We start from the raw sequence: 23,033 nt of genomic DNA, 5'->3' as shown, positions 1-23,033 counted from the left end.
TATACAACTTCATATTTTAATTAGTGTAACAAATATTCTTTTTTTTCCATAGCAAGCTGTTGAGCAGCAGATTCAGAGCCACCGTGAGACACATCAAAAGCAGATTAGTAGTCTAAGAGATGAAGTTGAGGCAAAGGAAAAGCTTATTACTGAACTCCAAGAGTAAGAATTGTGATGTTAAAATCTTACTGATTTTTACTTTAAATTTTTAGACTACTGAGGAAATAATTACTTTAACCATATAGCTATCAGATTACTGAACTCCTTAGAATATTAATTTCTGGGTAACATTTGATTATTCTTATTTAATTAGTTCTTCAATTACTACTAGTAGTGAGTAGGATAACTCTGCTGTCATCAGAGATACAGTGCTCAAAACAATGCAAACAATTGCATCCTTTTTTCACTGATCTATTGATGCTGAGTTTAAGTTTTCTACAAGTCATAAAAAACAAAAAAACAAAAAAACAAAAAAAAACCACAAAAACAAATGGCATTTAACATTTGGAAATCCTAACTTGAGTGTGGATAAAATAAAGGTAATATACCAGGCATCTATTGCTATAGTGAATAAACCTTCTTTCCAACATTGTAAACATGTTTAATGGGAGCATGATGCTTTGACAAAGATTTCATTGATCTGACAGATGATCATTTCATTCATTGATCCTCTGTCAGATAATCAGACCTGCATAAGAATTAGTTACTAAAATTTCTGATTAAATTTATAATGCTGTCAGTCTGAACCAGACTCCTTTTGGACCTTTTAATCCTTTATCAAAGAGAACAGAGCACTCCCAGTCTGATCTTAATTTTGTTAAGAATGACATATGATAACGAAGACTTGGAGCATTGTCTGTATCATCTTTCTAAATACTTGTATATTAATCCTAACTTTCTGTGTCCAGCCAAAACCAGAAGATGATGCTTGAGCAGGAACGTCTTAGAGTTGAACATGAGAAACTGAAAGATACAGATCAGGAGAAAAGCAGAAAATTGCATGAACTTACGTAAGTAATAATCGTACTTCAGGCATTAAAATGTGTGGTGGAGATCTTAAAACTGTAAATATTAGTGACCTGAAGTGGTGTGTGAAATATTCATTCCATAACACATTACTTAAACAAAGCCTCCAGAACTCTCCTTACTCTGTCTCAACCACAACATCCACAGTCAAGTGTTAATTTTTGCAGTATTAGAATGTTACATTAGTTTGGTGCCACTTTGTTTCAAACTAGTACATATTTTAAGAGAACGGTTTTCCTTCCCCATGGCAACCACAGTTATTTGAGATTTTTTTTGTGATTTAAGAATTTTCATTAGTGTTTTGAAGTGGAAAAGGGCTACTTGTTGGATGGTTCACTCGTTTGTTAATATTCTTCTTCCTCTCATCTCATTGTTCTCCCCTCCCCTTTTTAAAAATCAAAGTCTGAAAGTGTGACCTGAATCCGAGGCACATTTTTAAAATAAACGTGCTGCCATTTTGTTGATTGTAATGCCGTTTCTCTGTGGGAGAACCATTTTGGATTACCCACATGCCAAATTTAAAGTGGTCAGTGGTTTGCCCAGTGCATGCAAAATTGAATCTCCTATAGACTTCTTCAGAAAACTAAATAAACTATTTAAGGGAATTGGTTTTGATGGCTCAAAACTGGATGCACAAATAAAGAAATATCTGTAAATGCCTCTAGCCTCTTTTTAAAGACTTTGTCTAAAAATTCATTGATTTATGTCGGGATTGGGATACAGAGCATGTTCTAGTTTACAGAAAATTGGTGAACGTGTATTTGGAAGGATTACCACAGTAAGTTGAATACATTGTTTTGATTGCCTTATTGAACTGTGTAACTTACATTTAATGTGTCATATTTTGCTGTGCTGTGCTGTGTTGTAGTTTCCCGTAAAGACAAAACCTGAAACTTTTATTCATGCTTGTAAACTTAGAGGAGATTTTAATTTTGTGTACATAAAATTTGAAAATCAGTCATGAACTTGGTTACAGTCGTCTTGAGGGCTTCTGGTTAATCACTGACCCAGTGGCAAAACCTGTTAGATGTACCTTTTGGCTGCTATCAGTCTAAGGTCTAACACTCAATGTCATCAATCACGAAAGATTTTTAAACAAATGCCCTTACACCAATGGAAAACACAGCTTTGTTTTAAATCCTCGTAGGTTAGTTTTTTGGCCCATAAAGTCGCTTCATTCTAACTCTTGCTTTATATCCATTCCCCAAAGCTTCAATTCCAAAACAGACTTTTTTATCTACCACCTTGAACTGCTGGAGTTAAAAACCCCACTGCTGTATGTATATCATCTGAGAGCAACGTGGAATTAAACTGTATCCAGCATTAATCTCACAATCTAGCAGCTTCTCATACAGTATGCACAATGGAATCGTGTTATGATTGAAGTTTGGTTGGGGGTGAAGTGTAAGATTATCACAATTAGGTGATATTTTTTAAAGTGTAGCCTAAGGTGTTCATTTTTAAATGTATATAGTACCATAAATGTTCATGGCCTTTTCAGACCAAAGACAATGCTGAATGCTAATAGTATAAAACGTAAGTAGTCTCAAACTCAAAAACATATTTATAAATTTGTTGTGGCTCCCTGCAAGTGAGATCTGAAAGGCAGTTGGAGCTCATGATCATTTCTGCTGTGAAATTACAGTTGGTAGAACAGCCTAATCAATTTAGAACTTCAGACCTTTAGTGGTACTGGTGAGAGGAAATTATTGTTACATCACTATTTATTTAAATTAGCTTTCAAAGTTCTATTTCCTCTCTTCTTAAACTCAACACTGGTTCTACTTTTTCACCCACACTTTCCAGTGTTTTCGATCATAATAAAGTCCTGCGGTCTTTTCTCCAGTATTCTTCTTGATCTTTCCAATTGCAATCCTGCTTAATTTGAAAGAAGCCGAATCAGAGACCTTAGCAATGAAGTTGATGTTCATGCATTTCCCAGGAAGAAGTATTAAATAGGATGATTGAGAGAGACTCTGCAATGTGATTAGTGTCATTAGGTTGTTGTATCTTCTGGAAAATGGAAATCTGAACCTCTCATATATAATGGAAGAAATCAGTATAACAACATTGAAAGTTTTTTTTCAAATTGAATAAAGCCCCCAGGCGACCCCCACATAATATCTAATATCTCCTTAAACAGTCAAGGCTAGAAATATTTGTAGAATCAGTAGATCTTTCCAAGCAATGGCTCTGGACCTATAATCAGAATTTTTAAACCTCTGGTATGTTAGTATGGCTGTTCTAGGATGTTCTGTAACTCAGATGACTGAACTGACATTAAAATCCCTTTAATACTAACTGTATACAAATTTTTCTCAGTGTCCCTGCTTTTCTAGTCTTGAGCTCTTGAACGCTATGCCATTTGTGCTTGACTATGGGGTGGTTTTTCTCTGCATAATTAAAGACTTAACAGAACATAACATCAATCTCCTTTCTACTTGTGACCTGAAGGAAAATTTGAACTCTTTCTAGAGGTGAAAGTCTAGCTCTTCCCCCACACCATCTCTTTCCTCCCTTAAGTATACATTGTAAGGTTTATATTTTTACACAAATAGAAACTGTTTAGTTGTATTAGTGTGAATATATTCTCTTTGCTTGATTGATAGGGTTATGCAGGACAGACGAGAACAAGCAAGACAAGATTTGAAGGGTTTGGAAGAGACTGTGGTAAGTTAGTTATTACAATGTGTTCCTAAATAAATGCTTGTAACTTTTCTTCAGGTTAAGAATTCTAAGGGGTGAAATGCTTATTTGTTGTTGTAGGCAAAAGAACTGCAAACTCTACACAACCTTCGGAAGCTATTTGTTCAAGATCTGGCTACCAGAGTTAAAAAGGTAACATGAAATGATAGTAAGACTTGTGTCTATTTAAATGTGGAAATAAGTGAACCTAACTAATACAGTGTAATGTAGTTCCTTTGGTTCCATTTTTATTAGAAATCTGAACAACCACATCACTATTTTCTGTCATTACCATAGAGTGCAGAGATTGACTCAGATGAAACAGGAGGCAGTGCTGCACAAAAACAGAAAATTTCCTTTCTTGAGAATAATCTTGAACAGCTCACAAAAGTCCACAAACAGGTATAGTAAAACTTAATTTCATTTAATCTTAACTTTAGAACTTCAGAAACTATTCCTTGTTCAAGATGTATTTTAAAGGTATAATGCATGTATACATATTTGTATCCTGGAGTAATTGTTCATACATTTCAGAGATGCTTGCTGGTCTCAAATTTTAACTTCAATTTTTAATATTAAATGCATGGGCTAATGTATTCCTATGAAAGTTTTTTACAGTAATTTAGACTTAAGGGGCTGTGTGTGTGTAATATAGTGATATCTATCTATATTTAGATAAGTGGTGTAGTTTTAGTGACACTTAATATTTAAAAGAAATTTTACTGCTGAAATGTATTTTAAATGGTTTATTCAGTTTAAATGTTCAACAAAGTTAGTATTGTCCTTTCTATTATGGTTACTTTCATTTTGCTATAATGTAATTATTTCAGAGAAAAATTAAATATATGTTGCTTATCCTCAGCTGGTACGTGATAATGCAGATCTTCGCTGTGAGCTTCCTAAACTGGAGAAACGACTTAGAGCTACAGCGGAGAGAGTTAAAGCTTTGGAGTCTGCACTAAGGGAAGCCAAAGAGAATGCATCTCGTGATCGCAAACGATATCAGCAAGAGGTAGACCGTATTAAGGAAGCGGTGAGATCCAAGAACATGGCCAGAAGAGGACACTCTGCACAAATAGGTTAGTAACATATTTGGGCTAACTTTCCTTTCTGTTCCTTTTTTCAACAACTTAAGGCCAAATTGTGGCCTGTATACATACCTGCAGCTCCTGTTCGTGTCAATGGGAGTTGCACATGTGAAAAAAGGCAGGATTTGTCCCTCGATACAAAAACTACTATAATTAATTTCAGTGTACAGTACATGCAAATCTTCGTAAATCATTGCTTTGTTGACCTGATCTGTCTCTTCAGTGGTTGGTCTTTCACACCATATAAAGCCTCGCTTGCGTGAAACGCTAACTACAAAGGTGAATGTTCAGTTTCCTTTAAAATCAAAACAGAAGTTTTGAACATAAACCAAAAAATTCTATAATTTGCCCTTCAAGTCAAAACACCCCATTGGTTCTCACGAAATTTCCCCTTGGGAGAGAATGAGAACAAAACCATATGTGATTGTTGTTAGTCAAATCTCTTAATGCATGACTATAAGGTACTTGGATACTATGGTGATGAGAGCAATATAAGAACATAAAATAGAACAGAACTTTTTATAACTTAATAAAATGTATCCTAATTTCCACTTTACACAGTCGGATAGGTGCCAGTTACATGCACAGTAATTAACATCTGTAAAGCCACTCTTCTGCACACTCAAATGCTGAAGGTGCTTTCCAATCAAAATATTCTTTTTACTAGAGGATTTAATGCTATTACCATTACCTTAGTACCTAAGCAGCTATCACCCACCATGATTTATTATGCAACATAAAGAATAAGCTGGAGTTATCCCTAAAAAGTGGATGTCAACCTGTGGATCTCATTTCCACGGGATGTTTATTATGGCCAAAACTATAATTGTTTAAAAAAAAAAAAAAAAAGAATTAAATAAGTTCATGGAGCTATCAATGTCTCTTAGCCAAGATGGTCAGGGACGCAACCCCATGCGCTAGATATCAAGATTCTGACTCCAAGATGCTGGGACTGTACAGCAGAGGATGGATCACTCAATAATTGCCCTGTTCAATTCATTCCCTCTGAAACATCTGGCATTGGCCACTGTTGGAAGACAGGATACTGGGCTAGCTAGATCATTGGTCTTGACCCAGGGGTATGACCATTCTAATGGGGAGAACAGAAAGTAATTAAAACAGTTAATATCTCTAAAATGTGTTGCATTCATAGAAATTGGTCAGGATGGGTAGAAGTATATGCCCAGAGAGCAAGTTCTGTATCCAAAAAATGATTGATAACTCACTGGACAACTCTTATAATTTGCATTAATCCAAAATACCAGTTATTAAACAGGAGTTCACCTGACACACATTCTTCTATTGTTAGTGGGAAGTCACTGAAAACAACATCAGATATCTGATCTAGCTAACCTGAGAGTGGTCTAACACAGCATTATTACCCACAATCTAAAAGCATATTGCTTATGTTATACAGTAACAACTTCAACCTCAGACCTCACTGGCAGATTAAACAACATCAAGACTATTTGCTAATTTAAACCTGAAATAGTAGAATATTGCTAATCTATATTTTAGTATATTTTAGTAAAACATCCATCTGTATTGAAAATGGATTTAAAGATGTGTTGCTCAAAGCAGTAGGAATCTAGAAAATTTTCCTTGTGCTGGTTAAGGGAGGGGCCAGCGCAGTGACATAATGCTCCCCACAGGTCAGTGAGGAAGCACTGCCTCATCCACTAACTTTAATCCAGCCTTCACTGAAACCCTGAGACAGGACTACGAAACCTGCTCTCACCTTCCTCGTCTCTCCCCAAAAACCAGTACTTCTGAAATGGGATTGGGATAAACCCTGCAGCAAGTATCTGGAGGTAGAAGGGAGAACTGCTCTATTAAAATGGTTTTGGTTGTGCAGACAATAGTTTACTTTGAGGGGAGAAGACAGTCCTTCATTTCTACCATGTCCGTGATGATCACCAGAAGGATAAAGGAATGGGGAAGATTTGAGGGTCTCTTTCTACCCTTGTCACAAGGCACAGATAGAGGCCTCTACTATGCTAAAAAATATCCATGGGCTGACATATTAGGGGAGAGTGACCTTCTATGAAAGGTCGGGGGAAAAAAAAATCCTTGCAAGAAGCTAGCTGGCCAGGGAAGGGAAGGAAAAGGAGGCAAGAACTACCTATTTTAGTCCAGTTTTATAGAATTGTGCATGGAGAGTTCTTTGGTGAGCATATCAAATTTAAATATAACACAAGCACAAAGTTCCTTGTGCTTCACCAATCCCATTTTTAGAACCGTACTCTCTCTTCCTACTGCTGAGGCCCTGTAGGCAGGAGAAATTGCTCCAACTTCAGAGCCCTAACAGAAGAGGGACATATCCCAGGCCTGTTTTATGATTTTTGATGTAAGTTGGGGAAGGATGAGGGAGGAAAGGCCCCTTCCCATGCCGAGTTGCTGGAGAGTGATGGCTGTGTTCCCATCTTCTCCCTGTGGTATCCCTAAAGAAGAAGAGAATCTATAGCTTGATGTGGGCCATAGCTTCATTTTTGTCAGGGAGAAGCAGCTTTTTGCCAAGATAAGACCACTCACCCCACCAGCTTTCAGCCTAGGTCCCAAAAATTCTCCAGTTAATGCTGTCAGTGAGGAAGGTACCTAGCTACGATGTAAGAGAATGCATGATCATCATGAACCCAGTTGCTGTATATGGTGTTCAAGCTGACAAATCTTACCATTCAGCTTTTTGGAGGGAGCATATGAAGGCAACTGCTGAATGCCTGATGTGGTATACCATAACAATTAGCAAATTGGCACCTCCACCTTTGGATAGGGAGCAGTTTCTGCCACTGCATAACCCAAGAAGCTCAGATATACCAACAGCAGAAACTTCAGTAGCTTGTTTTCTTGATTAGGCTTTGTTGGGCCTTTAAGATGCATGGTTCCAGATCTTGTAAAATTAGTAACTGACTTTGCACAAAGTTCTGCACTAGTTGGTTTTACGATACTTAGAAGTCTAAAAGCAAGAGCAGGCTTTTGCCTACAACAGTTGAAACAGCATTGTGAATCTAATTTTAATTATCCTAATTAGCTTTGGTCTGTTTCATACAACCTGTCATATGATACATCATTTGAGCCTACCAAGCTGGTTATTATAATCCCCCAAAACATCACTTTCCAGTTTTTAAAAATGTTTACTTTCTCATTTTAGAAAGCATGATGGAAACAGTAAAAAAATATTAATTTCTCAAGATGTCATAAAACAAAGTATTAATGAATTTGAGCAATAAAGGGCCAAATGATAGGATTGTTTGTTGTGTGATTTCTAAAGTCACATTTTATTTTGTGTAGCTAAGCCTATCCGTCCCGGCCAGCATCCAGCAGCTTCTCCAACTCATCCAAGTGCAATTCGTGGGGGAGGTGCATTTACTCAAAACAGCCAGCCAGTCACACTGCGTGGAGGTGGAGGACGGCAGGATAAAGTGTAAGATTTGCTTTTAGACTGTTTTTAGTATCTCCTTAAGCCACTGTATTTCATAGTTTGTGTTCGTAATCCATCCAACTGTGTAAACAAGCCACTTGAGTATTCTATGATTAACTTGTTTTTCTTGTTACTATATTTTGCAATTAGAGGACTATGCTATAAATATGTAAATAAGCAGCTCATACCGATGCCTCCCTTTTGCACAACCAAAGTCCAGTTGTGTAGTAAAGGGGCAGTTCTGGATTTACTTCTAATACTTCTAATTGAACAAAATACAAAAACTGTAAAATATAGATCAAATTGCCACAATCATACTGCATAAAATATCTAATGTAGAGTTTAAAAAACTGTTTCTGTTTGAGTTGTTCACTATCTAAATTTTTTTGGTGATTGGTAGCTTGAGTTTCAAGTAATAGTAGGTCTGCTTCACACAGTCTTCAAGGATAAAAATTATTCTTTTAACACATTATGGTGAGCTTTTCTTTATATGTTTTTTTCTTTGCTGCCTTTGCTAATTCTGTACAATGCTTTTCTAGTGTCAATGAATTGGGAGTTCAGCTTTCATAGAAACACACTATCATTTAATAATTTCTCAGTGTTACTTTTTTACAATACTATACAAAAGTGCTTCAGTGGTCATGTTTTCAGTAATTGAGGTTAGTATGTGATTTTAAAAAAACCCTGCATATGAGCATATATTACAGCACCGGAGTACTTCACTGAAATCGATGGGACTATTCACATTTTTAAGTATCAATGTTGATCTGGGGCCTTAAAGCATATTTTCACACTAATAGGTGTACGGTAGTTGGTTACTTCCCTCTGCTCACCATAAAACAGCTCCATTTTAAGTAATCCATCTGTCTGAGCATCTGCTGCACAATTAGTTGTTTGTGTTGAAACTATCTGCATCTTAGTTTGAAGCACACTTAGAGCCCTGTGGATCCTCAGATCCTATATATGTAATAATTCTCTCCTTAAGGACTCGGAATTTGGCTATTATGCTAGTTCCATTCTTTCCTAGTTATTATTAACATATCTCCTAAAGTTTTCTTTACATTGACTTAAAAGTTGTCGAAGGCTACTAGGAGTCATGCTTTTTGAGTTTGGGAGGAACCAAGGAAAATGAGTGAAGTATCAGATTTTAAAGTCCAAGTCTTTTAAATATCAGACAGCTAACTGATGCTGGAAGTTGGTTAGCTCCTTAATACCATGGTGATTTGAGTGCTTTACAAATACTAAGATCATAGTTCTCTCCCATTGATGGAATTTGTGTATTGACTTTTTCTTACACTCGTTACCTCTTGAGCTAACATCTCACTTGGAAAAGAAAAAAAACTTTCACTCTTTGTAGCTCCTTTCACTCTATGTATACATAGTTGGCATTGGAGAATTCAAGAAGGGAAACTGTTAGCTTGACTGAGTTCTTAAATATAGCAGTTTAGCCACCTAAGGGAGATAAGTGACATAATTTTCAAAGCCTTAAGTTGTTAGTGCTAAGAAAATTGCTTCTGCACGCAGATTATTGCAGTTCTTCTCTGGGGGAGGGAAAGAACAGAGGGATTTTCATGTGGGCTAGTTAAAAATGAATTTTAAAAGTTTTTAAAAAATTGAAGAGCTGTGAAACTTCTGTTTCACTATTGGGATCTGCAGACCTCCCATTAATGTCCGTAGCAAGTTCCATGTGTCCATCAAAGGCACGGTGTAATGGGCCCTAGTATTTATGATGCTTTTCACATTTAACTTTACAGAGTAAACATTACCAGTATATGGACTTACTAACAAATGGAGTTGTGCTCTTTTTGAGCAGTTACACCAGTTTTACCATTGAAAACTAATAATTTGCTCCTGAGTCTGCAGATTGTATTAAAAAAATCTTATTCATCTGTTCCCTCTCTCTTTCCCCACTTTCCAGCCAGCCAACAATGGTATTTTGTTTTGAAGAGGTGTATAGCAGAGATTAGAAATATAGGTACATTATTTGATGATTTCTGCCAGGGTTAGTATGGATATTTCACGCTTGAAACTTACTGAATGGCAGGATGTTTTACTAGCTTTTAGAGGTCTTGAAAGAAACAGAGCAAGGTAATTTAACTAATGGATTTCATATGAAAATATTAATAAAACAAAAGATGGATAATTATTAGTCAACTGTATAGCTTAGCCTTTTGGGGATGACTAGCGGGTAAGGATGTGTCTTTCCAAAACAGCTGAAAAGATACAATTAGAAGAATGTTAGGTGCTGAAAACTGCCAAATATCAGTTCTAATTAGCTGCCAACTTGATGCTGGATACTATGCTGGAGCAATGGTCCTAGGAAGTATTGGCCTATAATGTTCTTGATTTATAGAAGTCTTTTTTCCTGCCTTCCAGGGAACTGGCTACATAAAACAATCATAATTACTGGAAGCTACTTATCTTCCTGTACATTGTAGAAATTAAGGTATTTAAAACAACCATGCCTGTTCACTGTGAGATTGTGAAGTATAATGCAATCTACAACCTTTAGTTGCTTTTATCAAATTGATGGTCTGAAATGGATATGATACTGAAAATAGCACTAAGCACCTTGTTCTTAATTAGTGTAAATAGTTGATTATATTTCATGTCTAACATATGTTTGCATATGTATTTAACTGTCTCTTTCTTTATAGTTGCTGAAAAGTAAATACGGTATGAAGATGATTGGATATCACGCAGAAAGAGTCATTCTATGACAATAATCTCGCCCATTGGGGATTGTAGGATTATTTTTTGAAAATGTATAAATTATACCTGGCCTGTACAGCGCTCTCCCCTCCTACCAATTCTGCTGATTCCCAATAAAACTAGAGTGCAATTTTGGCGTCTTGAAAAATGACACGTTACTTCAAGTGTAGCTCTGTCCATTACACAATTTGTCTTTCATGTCTTAAATTTAGTCCGCACTGTGCCAAGTTGAATGTACGTTAGTTCAAATTTCTTAGCTTAATTTGTGTACATTTTATTGTCTTAGGGAATGTGGAACAATGTTGAAGTATGTTTTAATCTTTACCACTTTAAATAACACTACTTGTCCCACTCTGAGTTAGAACAGCACTGTACATTAAAGTTTCTCCTGAAATGATGCTCTATGTAGCCAGGACTAACTATTTGTATAGTGTGGAAATACTGAAATGTGCTTATGACAGCTGCCATTAGGCACTTTAATCTTGAAACCACAGAACTAAAGATTTCAGTTTGAACAAGGCTGTTTAACTGTTATCTGATTAAATACCTGTTATCAGGTTATTTTGAGTTAAATACTGTACAAATAACAAGAGTAAACATAAGTTTACAAGGGAAAAGGCTTTGGCAATAGAATATTTCATCTGTCCTGTTCTTGATTCTACACATAGTATAGCTTCATGGAATGAAAACATTCTGCTTCATTCTGATGGGCCCGTTAACCATCACCAGAGTTGGACAAATGGATATTTTTCACTAAATTAGTGTATATTGAAATAAGCTAGAGTAGTCTATGATTCAGCTCTTACATTTCCAATACCGTATACATATTGAAATTCTTGAGCTGAAATTTAAACTTTCAATTTGAGAAAATGAGTCCAATTGAACAGTTGGATAATGAATTAAAATCCATTAATAATGGAGGCAAAGAAACATTTTCATAGCTGACACAGCCAGAAATCCCAGAGATGTGTGTAAAAACTGTGCTACACTGAATTGTATTGTAATCTGTTTACATCTAGGAATATTTAAATGTCTACTCTAAGGTAGTTGTATCAAACTTTTTTCTTTTTCTGTTTGCAATATAGTTGTGTAAAATTGGCTAACAACAAATAAACAAATAAATAAAATGTTTTGGTTTTGAGCTGATTCTCAAAAGTTTTGAGCACCCATAACTCCATCTGAGGTTAGGACCGGAGTCTTTTAATGCTGTAATTCCATCATTTGTGTAATTTATTCTTAGGGTTTTAGCCACTATATTTTAGAACAGTCCTTCTCAGAAGATAAAAATGAGTTACCAGATCTTTGAGAAGGAAGGAACTTAACGATATGAAAGAGTTCAAATAGTTGCTTTTTCCAGAGCCAGTTAATGTCATCTTTAATATTGGTGGTCTGATCTTTTTTTGGCTATTCATCAGTCACTGCACAAACCTAAAAGCTTTATAAGGACCTCAGTGGCAAATAACTTTAAAAACTTTTTAGACAGAGTAAAATATTTGTGCTATGATGGAGCATAGTCAAATTTTAGACCGTAGTTCACTTATTTTTTTTTCCTATTTCCTTGTTAACTACTGCAACTTGACTTTTATAATAGTTTGATTTTAAAAGTTGAATTTGTTTGCATCAGCCAGAAATCTTCACTATTTTGGAGTTTTCTACCTTTGAAGACCTATTTTTACTGTTTAGAGTGTTTCTCTATCAGCCCTAACCTTGCAAATTCTTCTGAAGTAGGATAAAGGCAGTATACTGATAAAACAGGACCATAAAGTAGCAGTTATGATAGATGGTTTTAAATGGCGTTCTCTTAAAGGAAACAGCCTTGTCCATTGTCTCTCAATATTAATTGCACATCTTCAGACCTCTACATATTTTACTTTACACTGGCTAAACACTGGCTTCCTTGGAAATATTCTCAGATGAAGCAGGATTTTTTTCTCATGCCTGTAGTTGATAGTTTCATTCCTGTAAGTAATGTATCATGGGTAATGGTGCTGAACATTGCTGTGTAATTAGCAGTAAAATAAACTGTAACTAGCATGTAGCTCAAAATGTACATCACTTTTTTATATCTAAGCTTTTTTATTTTAAGCTTTTATGAGGTTTACCAAGAATTGCATCTTACAATTTTCAAAGAAATTGCTATTTTGGTTTTGATTCAGTTATGGTAGGTCATCTGGACAGGACAGTTACTGTTTTGTAAATTAAATCTGTTATAGAATGTTAAATGCATTGCTGTTTCAATTTGCAGTCTTTGAGTGGTTTTTATTATGTTCCTCTGGATCATATTTTTAAAAAATGGTTTAGAGTAGGAACTGAATTAAAGAATAATATTTATTCATGGTGATCAACTAAATTATTTGCATAACTTAAATACTGACTCACTACTGTGTGTAACTCTAAATTTGACATGAGATGACAAGTCTACCTGTGGAACATGATGACTTAATTTCAATACATGAAGATGCATTAAAACATAATTGGTTTGGGGAAGACGCCATCTAGTTTTAACTTACCTGCATGCTGTAAATGTATCAGTGTTTAAATAAAGAGAAAAAATTCTTTGAAATGTAGTGAACTTTATTAAGACCTTGCAAAACAGTATCATTGAGTCAGCTTCATATTAATACTTTTCATTTGGCAAGACAACATGTATTTCACTGAATTATGATCATTATGCTCCCTCACTTTATTGGAGCCTTTGTGTAGCTATTGTCAACGACGTAGGTGTTTGAAAAAGATTGTTCCATAAGTCTTAACAGTTTGGGTTTTTTCACTCTAGTAAATTCATGTTACGAAAAGCTTCAAAGCTTGATTGCATCTTATCCATGGCAAGACTTTAAATATGGTGTGAGCTACTTCAGCAGTGGATTTGCTGACCCACCGCAAAGACAGCATATACTGTTTTCCTAAATAAACTGATATGGAGAAGAGGGCTTGAATTTGATTTTTCTTTATTACCAGTGTATCTTCACTGACTCCCATAGTTTCTCCAGTTTTTCAAATGTGAAATCAGGATCAGGCTAAAGACTTCTGGTGCACCCGCCACTCACCCCTTCCTCCATTCTCAGAATGATTTGAAGGGGAGTATAGTTCAGTTGTTGAAAACATACACAGGCAGTCTAAATACACAGGCCACTTAACTGTCTTAGATGTCATTTGCATTTGTATAGGAGTACAAGGTTGTGTGTTCTCCCTCTGCTTCTTCCCATCTGATTTAAATGGGAAGACAACTATCAGTATTAGCATTTCAGTTGGTAGAAAGGTCTTATAGTAAAAAATCTCATTAGGTTGTGGTCCTTGTTCACAGCACGCAGGGAATTAGTCCTGTTGGCAGATATGAGTGGAATGCTTGGCCTATGTGGTAGGTATGAGAAGCTTCTAGGTAGAGATTTTCCCAATTGTCCAGTGCAGCCATTTCACTTGGGCTTGTCAGTAGTAGTAGTCACATTGAACTGACTAAAGACTGACTATAGCAGCCATCTCCTTTTCCTTAACAATAGGATAAAAGCACAGCCATGGATATTAACTGCTATTTTGCCTTTAACATTCTTCAGTACACTATTTCCTGGTTATGGAAAGGAGTCATCAACCTTCCACTGCATACCCTTGACTGGATTATATTTCATAAACTATCGTAGAAGGAAATCTAGAGTTACAGCGGGGAAGAGAGGAGTGTGCTGACAACCTGCTTCTCTCCCTCACCCCCAGCAGGAGCAGAGGGCAATTTGAGGAATGCAGAAGATAGGCAGCAGAGCCAGAATAAGGGAATCGGGTCAGGGGCACAACCTCCTCCCCATGCTGTGGCTCTGCTCCTATGCAGCAGAAGATGCCTTCCTATTCTAGAGAGAGGTAACAACAGGGAATGCAGCAACAAGATTTCCCACCTCAGGAACCAGAGAGGGGCAGCACTAGGGCCTCGTTTACATGCCTGGGCTGCAGCAGGAGAATCCCTAATATTTTTGTTAGAAGCCAGCCTGCTTTACAAAGGGTATGTCTACACTTAAAATGCTACAGCTGCACCATTGTAGTTCCTCAGTGTAGCCACTCTTATGCCTGTGGGAGGGGTTCTCCTATAGGTGTAGATAATGCACCTCCCTGAAAGGGGGTAGTTAGGTCAATGGAAGAATTCTGTTGGCATAGCGCTGTCTACACAGGAACTTAACAGTGCTGTTGAGAGCTATGGATTTTTCATACATCTCACCAACATAGTTAAATCAACCTAATTTTTTAGTGTAGAGAGGCCTAAGTGGACTAGGCCTGTTGCACTCTTTTCCTGCTACACGGTCCATTGTCGAGGTGATGTTGACAGGCTGCACCTGCGCAGTTATTGGGTGTTAACTCCAAGACCAAGATGAATGAGGAAGTTCACATCTCTGAATTATTGCGTCAGGCTTTCTGCCCACTCAGGCAGATGTCACTACAGCCATCATGCTCCATTCGCATTTTCTACATAGTCATGAGACTAGAAACTTTTAAATGAAAGCTGACTGAATCTGTAATCACCTGACTCCAGAAATGGGTTTTATGGACAGACAGCACATATGCCTTAATCGGGCCTTGATTAGGCAGCAATGGAGGGAAGAAGCAAAACAAGGCAAAATGAAAAGCTACCCTTTCAGCATCATGCACTAAATGTTTCAATACTGTAGGATTGAGGTCAGCCTCTGGATCTAGTTACCTCAGTTTGTTACATCTTTATTCTGTCTGCATTATTCCAGATAAATGGGGAAAATGCTTTCTAGCTTTACTCAAAGTGTTGCATAAAAAGAACAAGAAAACTGAGATAAAAGGAAAGTACTTTATTTTAATGACTATCGAATTCTTTTCCACTTTCTCTAGACCCTTAGATTTAAAGTCTAATCTTACTAGCCCTTTCTGAAAGCAGGACAATTTTCTCAGAAACCTTCCTTATTGACTTTCTTTTCATAGAGCTACGGGTTATACAGCAGTATAGGAATAGGATACTAGATATCTAAAACAAATTAAACTGCTTTCATGCTTATTAATTCTCCTGGGTACAATCAACTGAGCAAAGATCACTTAATATCTATCTCTGAAACCATGTAAAAATAAACCCATTTGTCAGTATTGTCACAGTTCAGGGCAAACTGCACGTGTATTCCCCTTCATGGTCCAGCAAGGTCACCCACTCTTTAGACTGCTGGCACCACAGCTCTCAGCTCTCGGGAGGAGACCCATGTTACACTCCCTCGTAAACTGGGGCTTTGCCAAACTGCACAGTTCCCTGCCTCTACTGTGAATTCCCTAGCAAGTCAGACTATCCAAAAAGCCATAGTCTATGCTTTGCTTCCTCTTCAAAAGCTATGAACAGTTGTAATTGCCCATGTTTTAAAGTAACCATACAGCTTTTTCTAAGCTAGTACATTTAGTCTTAAGGTGAAAACAGTAAGAGAAAACATTATAATCAATAAAAGAACCTACATACATGTTAATAAGCATCCCTACAATCTACTGGCCCATTACCCTGTTACTGCTGCACAACCCCTCTTCATGTGCTTTCTAACCATTAGCATGGGGAAGCAGCAGACAAACCAGTCACTCAATATTTTGTTGCCTTTAGGTGTTACTGGTGCCTGTTGTAATAATGGTGCAAGAAGTCAGACTGGGAGTATGGAGTTATTTACCTTAAAAGTCCCTTAAATCTACATGGTAGCTTCAAGATGCAGCAACAGTATATGTGATAAGGAGCAAACCTACACTGAATTGGTATACAGCTGAACCAAAATATTTATATACACCATATTTATATAGTTCAATACAGCTAAACATACTAATTGCCTTCTGCTTTTGAGCTATTAAGAAAGTGATGTCTTGATGACTACCTCCAGAAAGAAAAAAGGAAAGTGGCATAATCCAAAAGTTGAGCAATCCTAGATCTGCACCACTGTGGGTGTAAAACAGTTGAGACATCACCTCCCACATCTATTTCCTGCAAATGGAATGGAAAGTTAGTCCCATGGCATCTGTTCTGAAAACCAAATTGTGCATGTGTCCCCTTCCCTCACTGTTCTAAAAATGTACTCAATTTGGTTTATGCAAATTTAGGGTGAATTAGAGTGAACAAAAGAAATACATTTCATGGCTGATTACATCATATTGTAGCTATCTGGGGAGTCAGTTGTGAGGCCAGTGGATGCTTGGTTTTGCTTTGTCAGCAACAGTATAAATGTAAATTAACTCAACAAACTGTACATTTCAGCATTATCCTATCTGTTTCACATCTTTATCAACAGAAGCTACTCTGTATCACCCCCAGGGATGTTGTGTTGCTATGATAAGATGTTTTATGTGACCATTCAGCAGCATGGTAGCAACTTGAAGCATTTACAGAGTAGTTTGTTAGGGCTGGTCTACACTAGAAAATTAGCTCGATTCAGATATGTTACACCGGGGGATGGAGTGCTCCTTCCATCACTGTAGGTAATGTCTGCACTGAAGCATTACAGCGGCACAGCTGCAACTCTTTCTACCCCACCTTTGAATTCTCGTTTCCCTCAAATGGTGGAAGAATCCAGACAAAGTATGTTCAGAAGTTTGTCGCAGTTCTTGGAAAGCTGACTGACACCGCCTATTCTACAGACACTGAAAAATCCCTAGGGCATGCCCATCTGCCTAGGTAGGGAGTCTCTGTGATGCAAATTGAGTTTGAAGGAATTGGGGTTCTTGGCTCCAACTCCCCTAATCCTTTTCATATGGTCTGATTCCTTAACCTAAAAGTAATAGAAGGTAGCAGTACCAACCACCTAACAGCTCGCCTTGGGGCTTGCCGAACATATCCTATCATGCCAGTATACCAGGGTCATTGTCTCCTTGTAGGAACAGGTGGGGCTGGTAAATGGCCTTCCTGAGGGCAATTCCCCTGAAGACTTCCAGGAGTCTCCCTGTGAAGCTATAATCTACTCTGTCCCTAAACTACCCCACAACTGGGGGAGACTTTCTGCTTTTAAGCCCTTATTCCTCCTCTATCACGATTGACAGGGCCAAGGGGGCAAGGCCAGTCTTACTCACAACCTCTCTAATCCCTTCATCACCGGTATGGGGTTTATACACCCTATCACTGAGTCCCATTCAACCACCCTCCACCCACTTTCATAATTTCCATGCCTCCCTCTTCAGAAGGGGAGCTCATCGCCAGGATCATACTATCCAGAGCAGGTAGACTGCCCAAGAGTCCTTGCGCAGCAACATTCTGAAGCTCAGAGCTGCCAGGTAGACCTGACACTTCCTACCCATGCTTCAAGCATAATCCATCTGCCTAATGAAGATAACATTGCCAGTATTTACTACGTGTTGGCAAGGGGGAGCAAGAGCCCCCTCCCTCTCCACAGAGGCAATGAAATTATGGGACTGGTTCAGAATCCACAATATCCTGATCTTGGCAATCTACCTACCTGGTCTCCAAAACACTGTAGCTGACAATCTCAGCATATGCTTCACTCAAGTTTCTGAGTGGGAACTAGACAAATCCATACGCAGACAAATATTTCTTACCTGGGGATTTCTGAAGACATCTTTCTTGTTCAGGTGATGGTCCCTATGTATAGTCCACACCTAAGAAAGCATGCGTGCCATGAGCCCTAGTCTTCAAAGCAGTGCCCATTGGCCCACACATGCACAGTAGCTCTACTCATGCTCCCAAGGATATAAGAAGCAGTGCAGGTTGAGGCCTCCCCAGTGTCTTCTAACCACCTCATGGCCTGAGTTGGAATCCTCCTTCACCTCATTTGTAAATAGCTATATTCTTAGATTAGTAGATAAAAAATCTATAGTATTTCTTTCTCTCCAGTTGTGCAGCCCTCACCTGGTCCAGGATTATGACCAGAGTCCTGTGATTCAACAATTGCATCTCCTGTTCTGTCTTCAGTTCTGCTCCCTCAGTGCGAACATCAACATTGCCTGTACTGTCTGGATGAAATGCTGTTCTTTGCAAAGTGCCGTATCTGTCGCTCCTTCCCACCCAGAACTTGAGAAGCTCAGGAGCGTCACCTATAGAAGTACCTGATGGAGAAGGCTATGAGGCCCCTCTCTGATCCAGGCCAGGGAGACATCCTTTCCTCCACCTCTCCCCCCATACATTAACCTAAACTGCCTAGAAGTGCCCCTCCAAGCACATGACTTGGAGTGGAGCTGGCAACAACTGAGCCCAAGGACTCTTCTTCCAGGGCTCCCCATGAGACTAGAGGACTGTCCATAAGAAACACGTTTCCTCCCTGAGCCAGTCCAGGTCGAGTGAGATGTCGTGAGTGGAACGTAAGGAACTAGCTTTGATGAAGACCCCCAGATCCAAGAGCCCCAGATGCCCTCCTTTCCTCTAATTATCAGTGTGTTCTCCACCCCCAACTGTGTGTTATGGATCTGCTAATCAGGACCAGTGCTTAATTTTTGCCAGCGGTGAGCCCTGACACCTCTAGGCTTGGCAGTTCATAAACCCAGCACTTCTGGACTTACTGCATCAATTATCAATGTAAAAAAAATTGCTTGAACACCTATTTCATTACAAATTAAGCACTGATCAGGATCCTGAATTTGTGCCATATTAATTAAATCATGAGGGGTCTGGAGAATTGTTCCTACTTACCTATTTACTTGGTTTCTGTAACTCACTCGTCAACAAAGCACAGGAGGAATTTGGCTCCAGGATAAAATGGAGACTGAGGGTATGTCTATGCTGCGGAGTGAAGTTGATTTATTTTAAATCGACTTTCACTCGCTGAATTTTAGAAGTCTCAGGAGTGTGATCACACCATGCTCATTGCATCAGGGAATTGTGTCCTCACTAGCCATGCTTGGATCGACAATCAAAGCAGTGCACCGTAGGTAGCTATCCCACAGTGCAACTAACCACAGAGGCTTTTGGGAAGGTTGTCATCCTCCCATGATCCAACATACTCACAACAAACAGATGATCTCCTTTTCATGCCATTTTTTCAAACCCTTCACTGTCTGCCATGCACACGCTATTGCCTGAAAGGAATGGAGCCCACTCAGCTCTGCGCTATTATTGTGAGCATCACAAACACCTGACTACTTATTCTGCAGAATTTTCAGGGGTGAGACAGGAGCTGAACCACTGAAAATTGCGATGTTACAGAGGCTGCCTTCCTACAAGCCATAGAACAAAACAATTCCCGTTTGTTGCAGGCTGTCATGCATCATCTGCAGTCAGTGGAGCACCGCTTCTGGTCCTGGGAAACAAGCAGTGACTGGTGGGATGGCATCATTATGAAGGTGTGGGATGATAAGCCGTGGCTGCAGAACTTTTGAATGCGAAAGGCCACTTTCTTTGAACTTTGCAGAAAGCTCTCCCCAGGCCTGAAACGCATGTATATTCACTTGAGACCAGCTCTGACAGTGGAGAAGAGAATGGCCATCACTCTGTGGATGCTAGCAACGGTAGACTGCTACTGGTCAGTTGGGAATCAATTCGGAGTCGGTAAATCCACCGTGGGAGCAGCTGTGATTCAAGTGTGCTGGGCCATTAATAGACTTCTGCTAAGAAGGATAGTGACTTTGGGAAATGTGGAGGACATAGTGGAAGGCTTTTCCACAATGGAGTTCCCAAACTGTGAGGGGGGCGATAGATGGCACACACATCCCTATCTTAGCCCCGGACCACCTTGCCTCAGAGTACATAAACCAAAAGGGATACTGCTCAATGGTGTTGCAGGCTCTTTTGGATCACAGGGTTCACCTGTCTGAACATCAATGTGGGGTTGTCTGGAAAGGTGCATGATGTGCATCTTTAGGAATTCAAGTTTGTTCAAAAAGATGCAGGCAGGTACTTTCTTCCCTGACCAAAAAATAAATATTGGTGATGTTGAAATGCTAATAGTGATCCTGGGTGATCCTGCCTACCCTTTGCTCCCTTGGCTAATGAAGCCCTACACCAGGCAACTGGACAGCGAGAAGGAGCATTTTAATAATAGGCTCAGCATGTGCAGAATGGCGGTGGAATGTGCATTTGGACGTTTAAAGGCACGCTGATGAAGTCTGTTCACTAGGTTAGACCTCAGTGAAAAAAACATTCCAATAGTTATCTCTGCCTGCTGTGGGCTCTATAATGTCTGTGAGACAAAGGGGGAGAAGTTCCCATTGGGTTGGGTTGGAGAAGCAGATAGGCTGGCTGCAAATTTTGAGCAGCCAGATGCCACTGCAACGCTGAGAGCCAATCGTGGAGCGCTGTACCTCAGGGAAGCATTGAAAAACCGCTTTTGCAACAAGACACAACAGTAAGGTGCGTTGCTTATCTGTGCTGTGCTTTCACTTCACATCCCCTGCTGAGCCAGTTCCCCTATTTCCCTCACACCCACCGTTCCAGTCCCTTCTCCTTCCCCTTCCCTTTATTCCCTTTTTAATCAATAAATAAAGAATAATGAATTGTAAAGCAGCACTTTCTTTATTGGTGATCCTTCACAGAGGGGGGAAATGGAAGAAAATGGAATGTTCTGCATGCATTTTGTGGGGCCAGAGATACAGAGCCCATTTTGGCTGTGTACTCAATAAAGAATCACACATCCCTACTCCCTAAAGGGGCTGTTGCCTCTTTCTGCTCGCCTCAACCAGCGAGGAGTGCAGCACATACTGCACTATGCTCAACCTCCTCCTAGACCACTTTGGGGTGGGGGCTAGGAAAGAATGTGTTAGCTGAGAGTTTTGCAGGGGCTGAAGAGGGTTTCTATCTTGCCACTAAGCTTCCTGAAGCTCAACCAGATGCCTCAACATGTCTGACTGATCACGCATTGTATGCAGTATCTCTTCTTGTGTTGAACGCTTATACTCCTGTGCTCTCTTCCTGTTGTCAATGTTTGTGTTCAGTTTGTCAGATAACGAAATCCTCCACGCTCTTAGCTCTGTGTCAGCGGCTACAGAGACATTCATCCCAAGTTTTTTTTTCACCTTCTTATCTGCAACAGGCGCTCTGCAGGAATATGAGACAGTGGTGTGTTGAAGCCACATTGTCCACTGTGAGGGAAGCAAAGCACAAGGTACCCATTGTTAATTCATCTCATGGATGAAAAGCAATGTTACAATGTAAAAATAAGTCCCCTGGACATTCCCAAGGGAAGGCTACAACTGCATACCATTGTCTGACTATTGCAGGGGTTGGAGTGCCGTTCCAGCCAGGGTAAGTAAGGGGCAAGTTCATCTATGTTAGGGAAATTCCCAGGGCCTATGCTGCACAAGTCCATACTACAGCAGCATGGATGTTGGGCTTCCAATTGATCAGGCTTTTAACAGGTGGTAGAAAGAGTGAGGGGTGGGTACGGGTTAACCGTCTCTGGAGGAATAAAATGAGAATACATTTGCGGATGCCCAACGGCCATAGCTACAACGTCCTGCTTAGGGACTTGGGGTGTGCTGAACTTGGCTCTTATGCTGCTATTCTGTGTTCCACGTTGATGCCTGCAAAATTAATAACAGAGTGGTGGGGGAAAGTGTCCTATTGTGGTGGAAGAAATAGGCTGACCTCCCAAGAAACTTTCTGCAAAGGATTGCAGAGTACCTGCATGAAAGCTTCCTGGAGATATGCATGGCAGATTCTTGGAGCATCCCTGTGCAAATAAATAATCTTTTCCGGGGTGAACCCAATGCTTAAGCACATCAAGCACAAGGAAGCACAGCCCCACTGCCACACATGCCACTTTTTCCCACTGGTCCAAGATTCTGGACAGGATATAACCAAAGACATGCAATTTGCAGTACATACTCAACAGATATGCCTTCCCCGGCATCCCGGTCAGTCACAATTTCCTGCATCTGGGTGGGCAGCTCCTGTGTTGCAAACAGCTCCTGGTTTTCAGGGAGCAGGGATACCACACTCGCTTGGCCCCTGTTCTCCTCATTGTCCTCCTCATCCACAGACTCGTCCTCATTCATCCTGGCCTCGGATTCCCCTGAAGTATCAACACTGCGTGGTGGCACAATGGTGGGGTCTCCGTTGAGAATTGCATGCTGCGCCTTGTAAAAGTGGCATTGTTTTGGATGAGAAGCCAGAATGGCTGTTAGTTTCCCTAGTTTTCTGATAAGCCTGCTTCACTTCTTTGATCTTAACACGGTACTGCTGTGTGTCCCTGTTGTGCCCCTTC

The 23,033-nt window shown here is 39.3% G+C and overlaps 1 protein-coding gene across 2 annotated transcripts in view; it reads left to right on the top strand.

Annotated features, from left to right (window-relative positions):
- The window catches only part of KIF5B (kinesin family member 5B), a 75,982-nt gene extending 62,126 nt beyond the window's left edge, over positions 1–13,856 (top strand). For both annotated transcript variants that reach the window (XM_067542607.1, XM_067542608.1), the window contains exons 19-26: positions 53–162; positions 909–1,010; positions 3,636–3,696; positions 3,793–3,864; positions 4,009–4,113; positions 4,574–4,790; positions 8,088–8,220; positions 10,875–13,856. In XM_067542607.1, the coding sequence (XP_067398708.1) occupies positions 53–162; positions 909–1,010; positions 3,636–3,696; positions 3,793–3,864; positions 4,009–4,113; positions 4,574–4,790; positions 8,088–8,220; positions 10,875–10,881 (807 nt within the window). In that variant the 3' untranslated portion in view covers positions 10,882–13,856. The remainder of the gene's footprint in view (positions 1–52; positions 163–908; positions 1,011–3,635; positions 3,697–3,792; positions 3,865–4,008; positions 4,114–4,573; positions 4,791–8,087; positions 8,221–10,874) is intronic.
- The last annotated feature ends 9,177 nt before the right edge of the window (positions 13,857–23,033 follow it).

The sequence above is a fragment of the Emydura macquarii genome, unplaced genomic scaffold (assembly GCF_026122565.2).
Source record: "Emydura macquarii macquarii isolate MOO-44397 ecotype Brisbane River unplaced genomic scaffold, CSIRO-AGI_Emac_v2 contig_719, whole genome shotgun sequence".
NCBI lineage: Eukaryota > Metazoa > Chordata > Testudines > Chelidae > Emydura > Emydura macquarii.
This window is presented reverse-complemented; position numbering and strand designations above follow the sequence as displayed.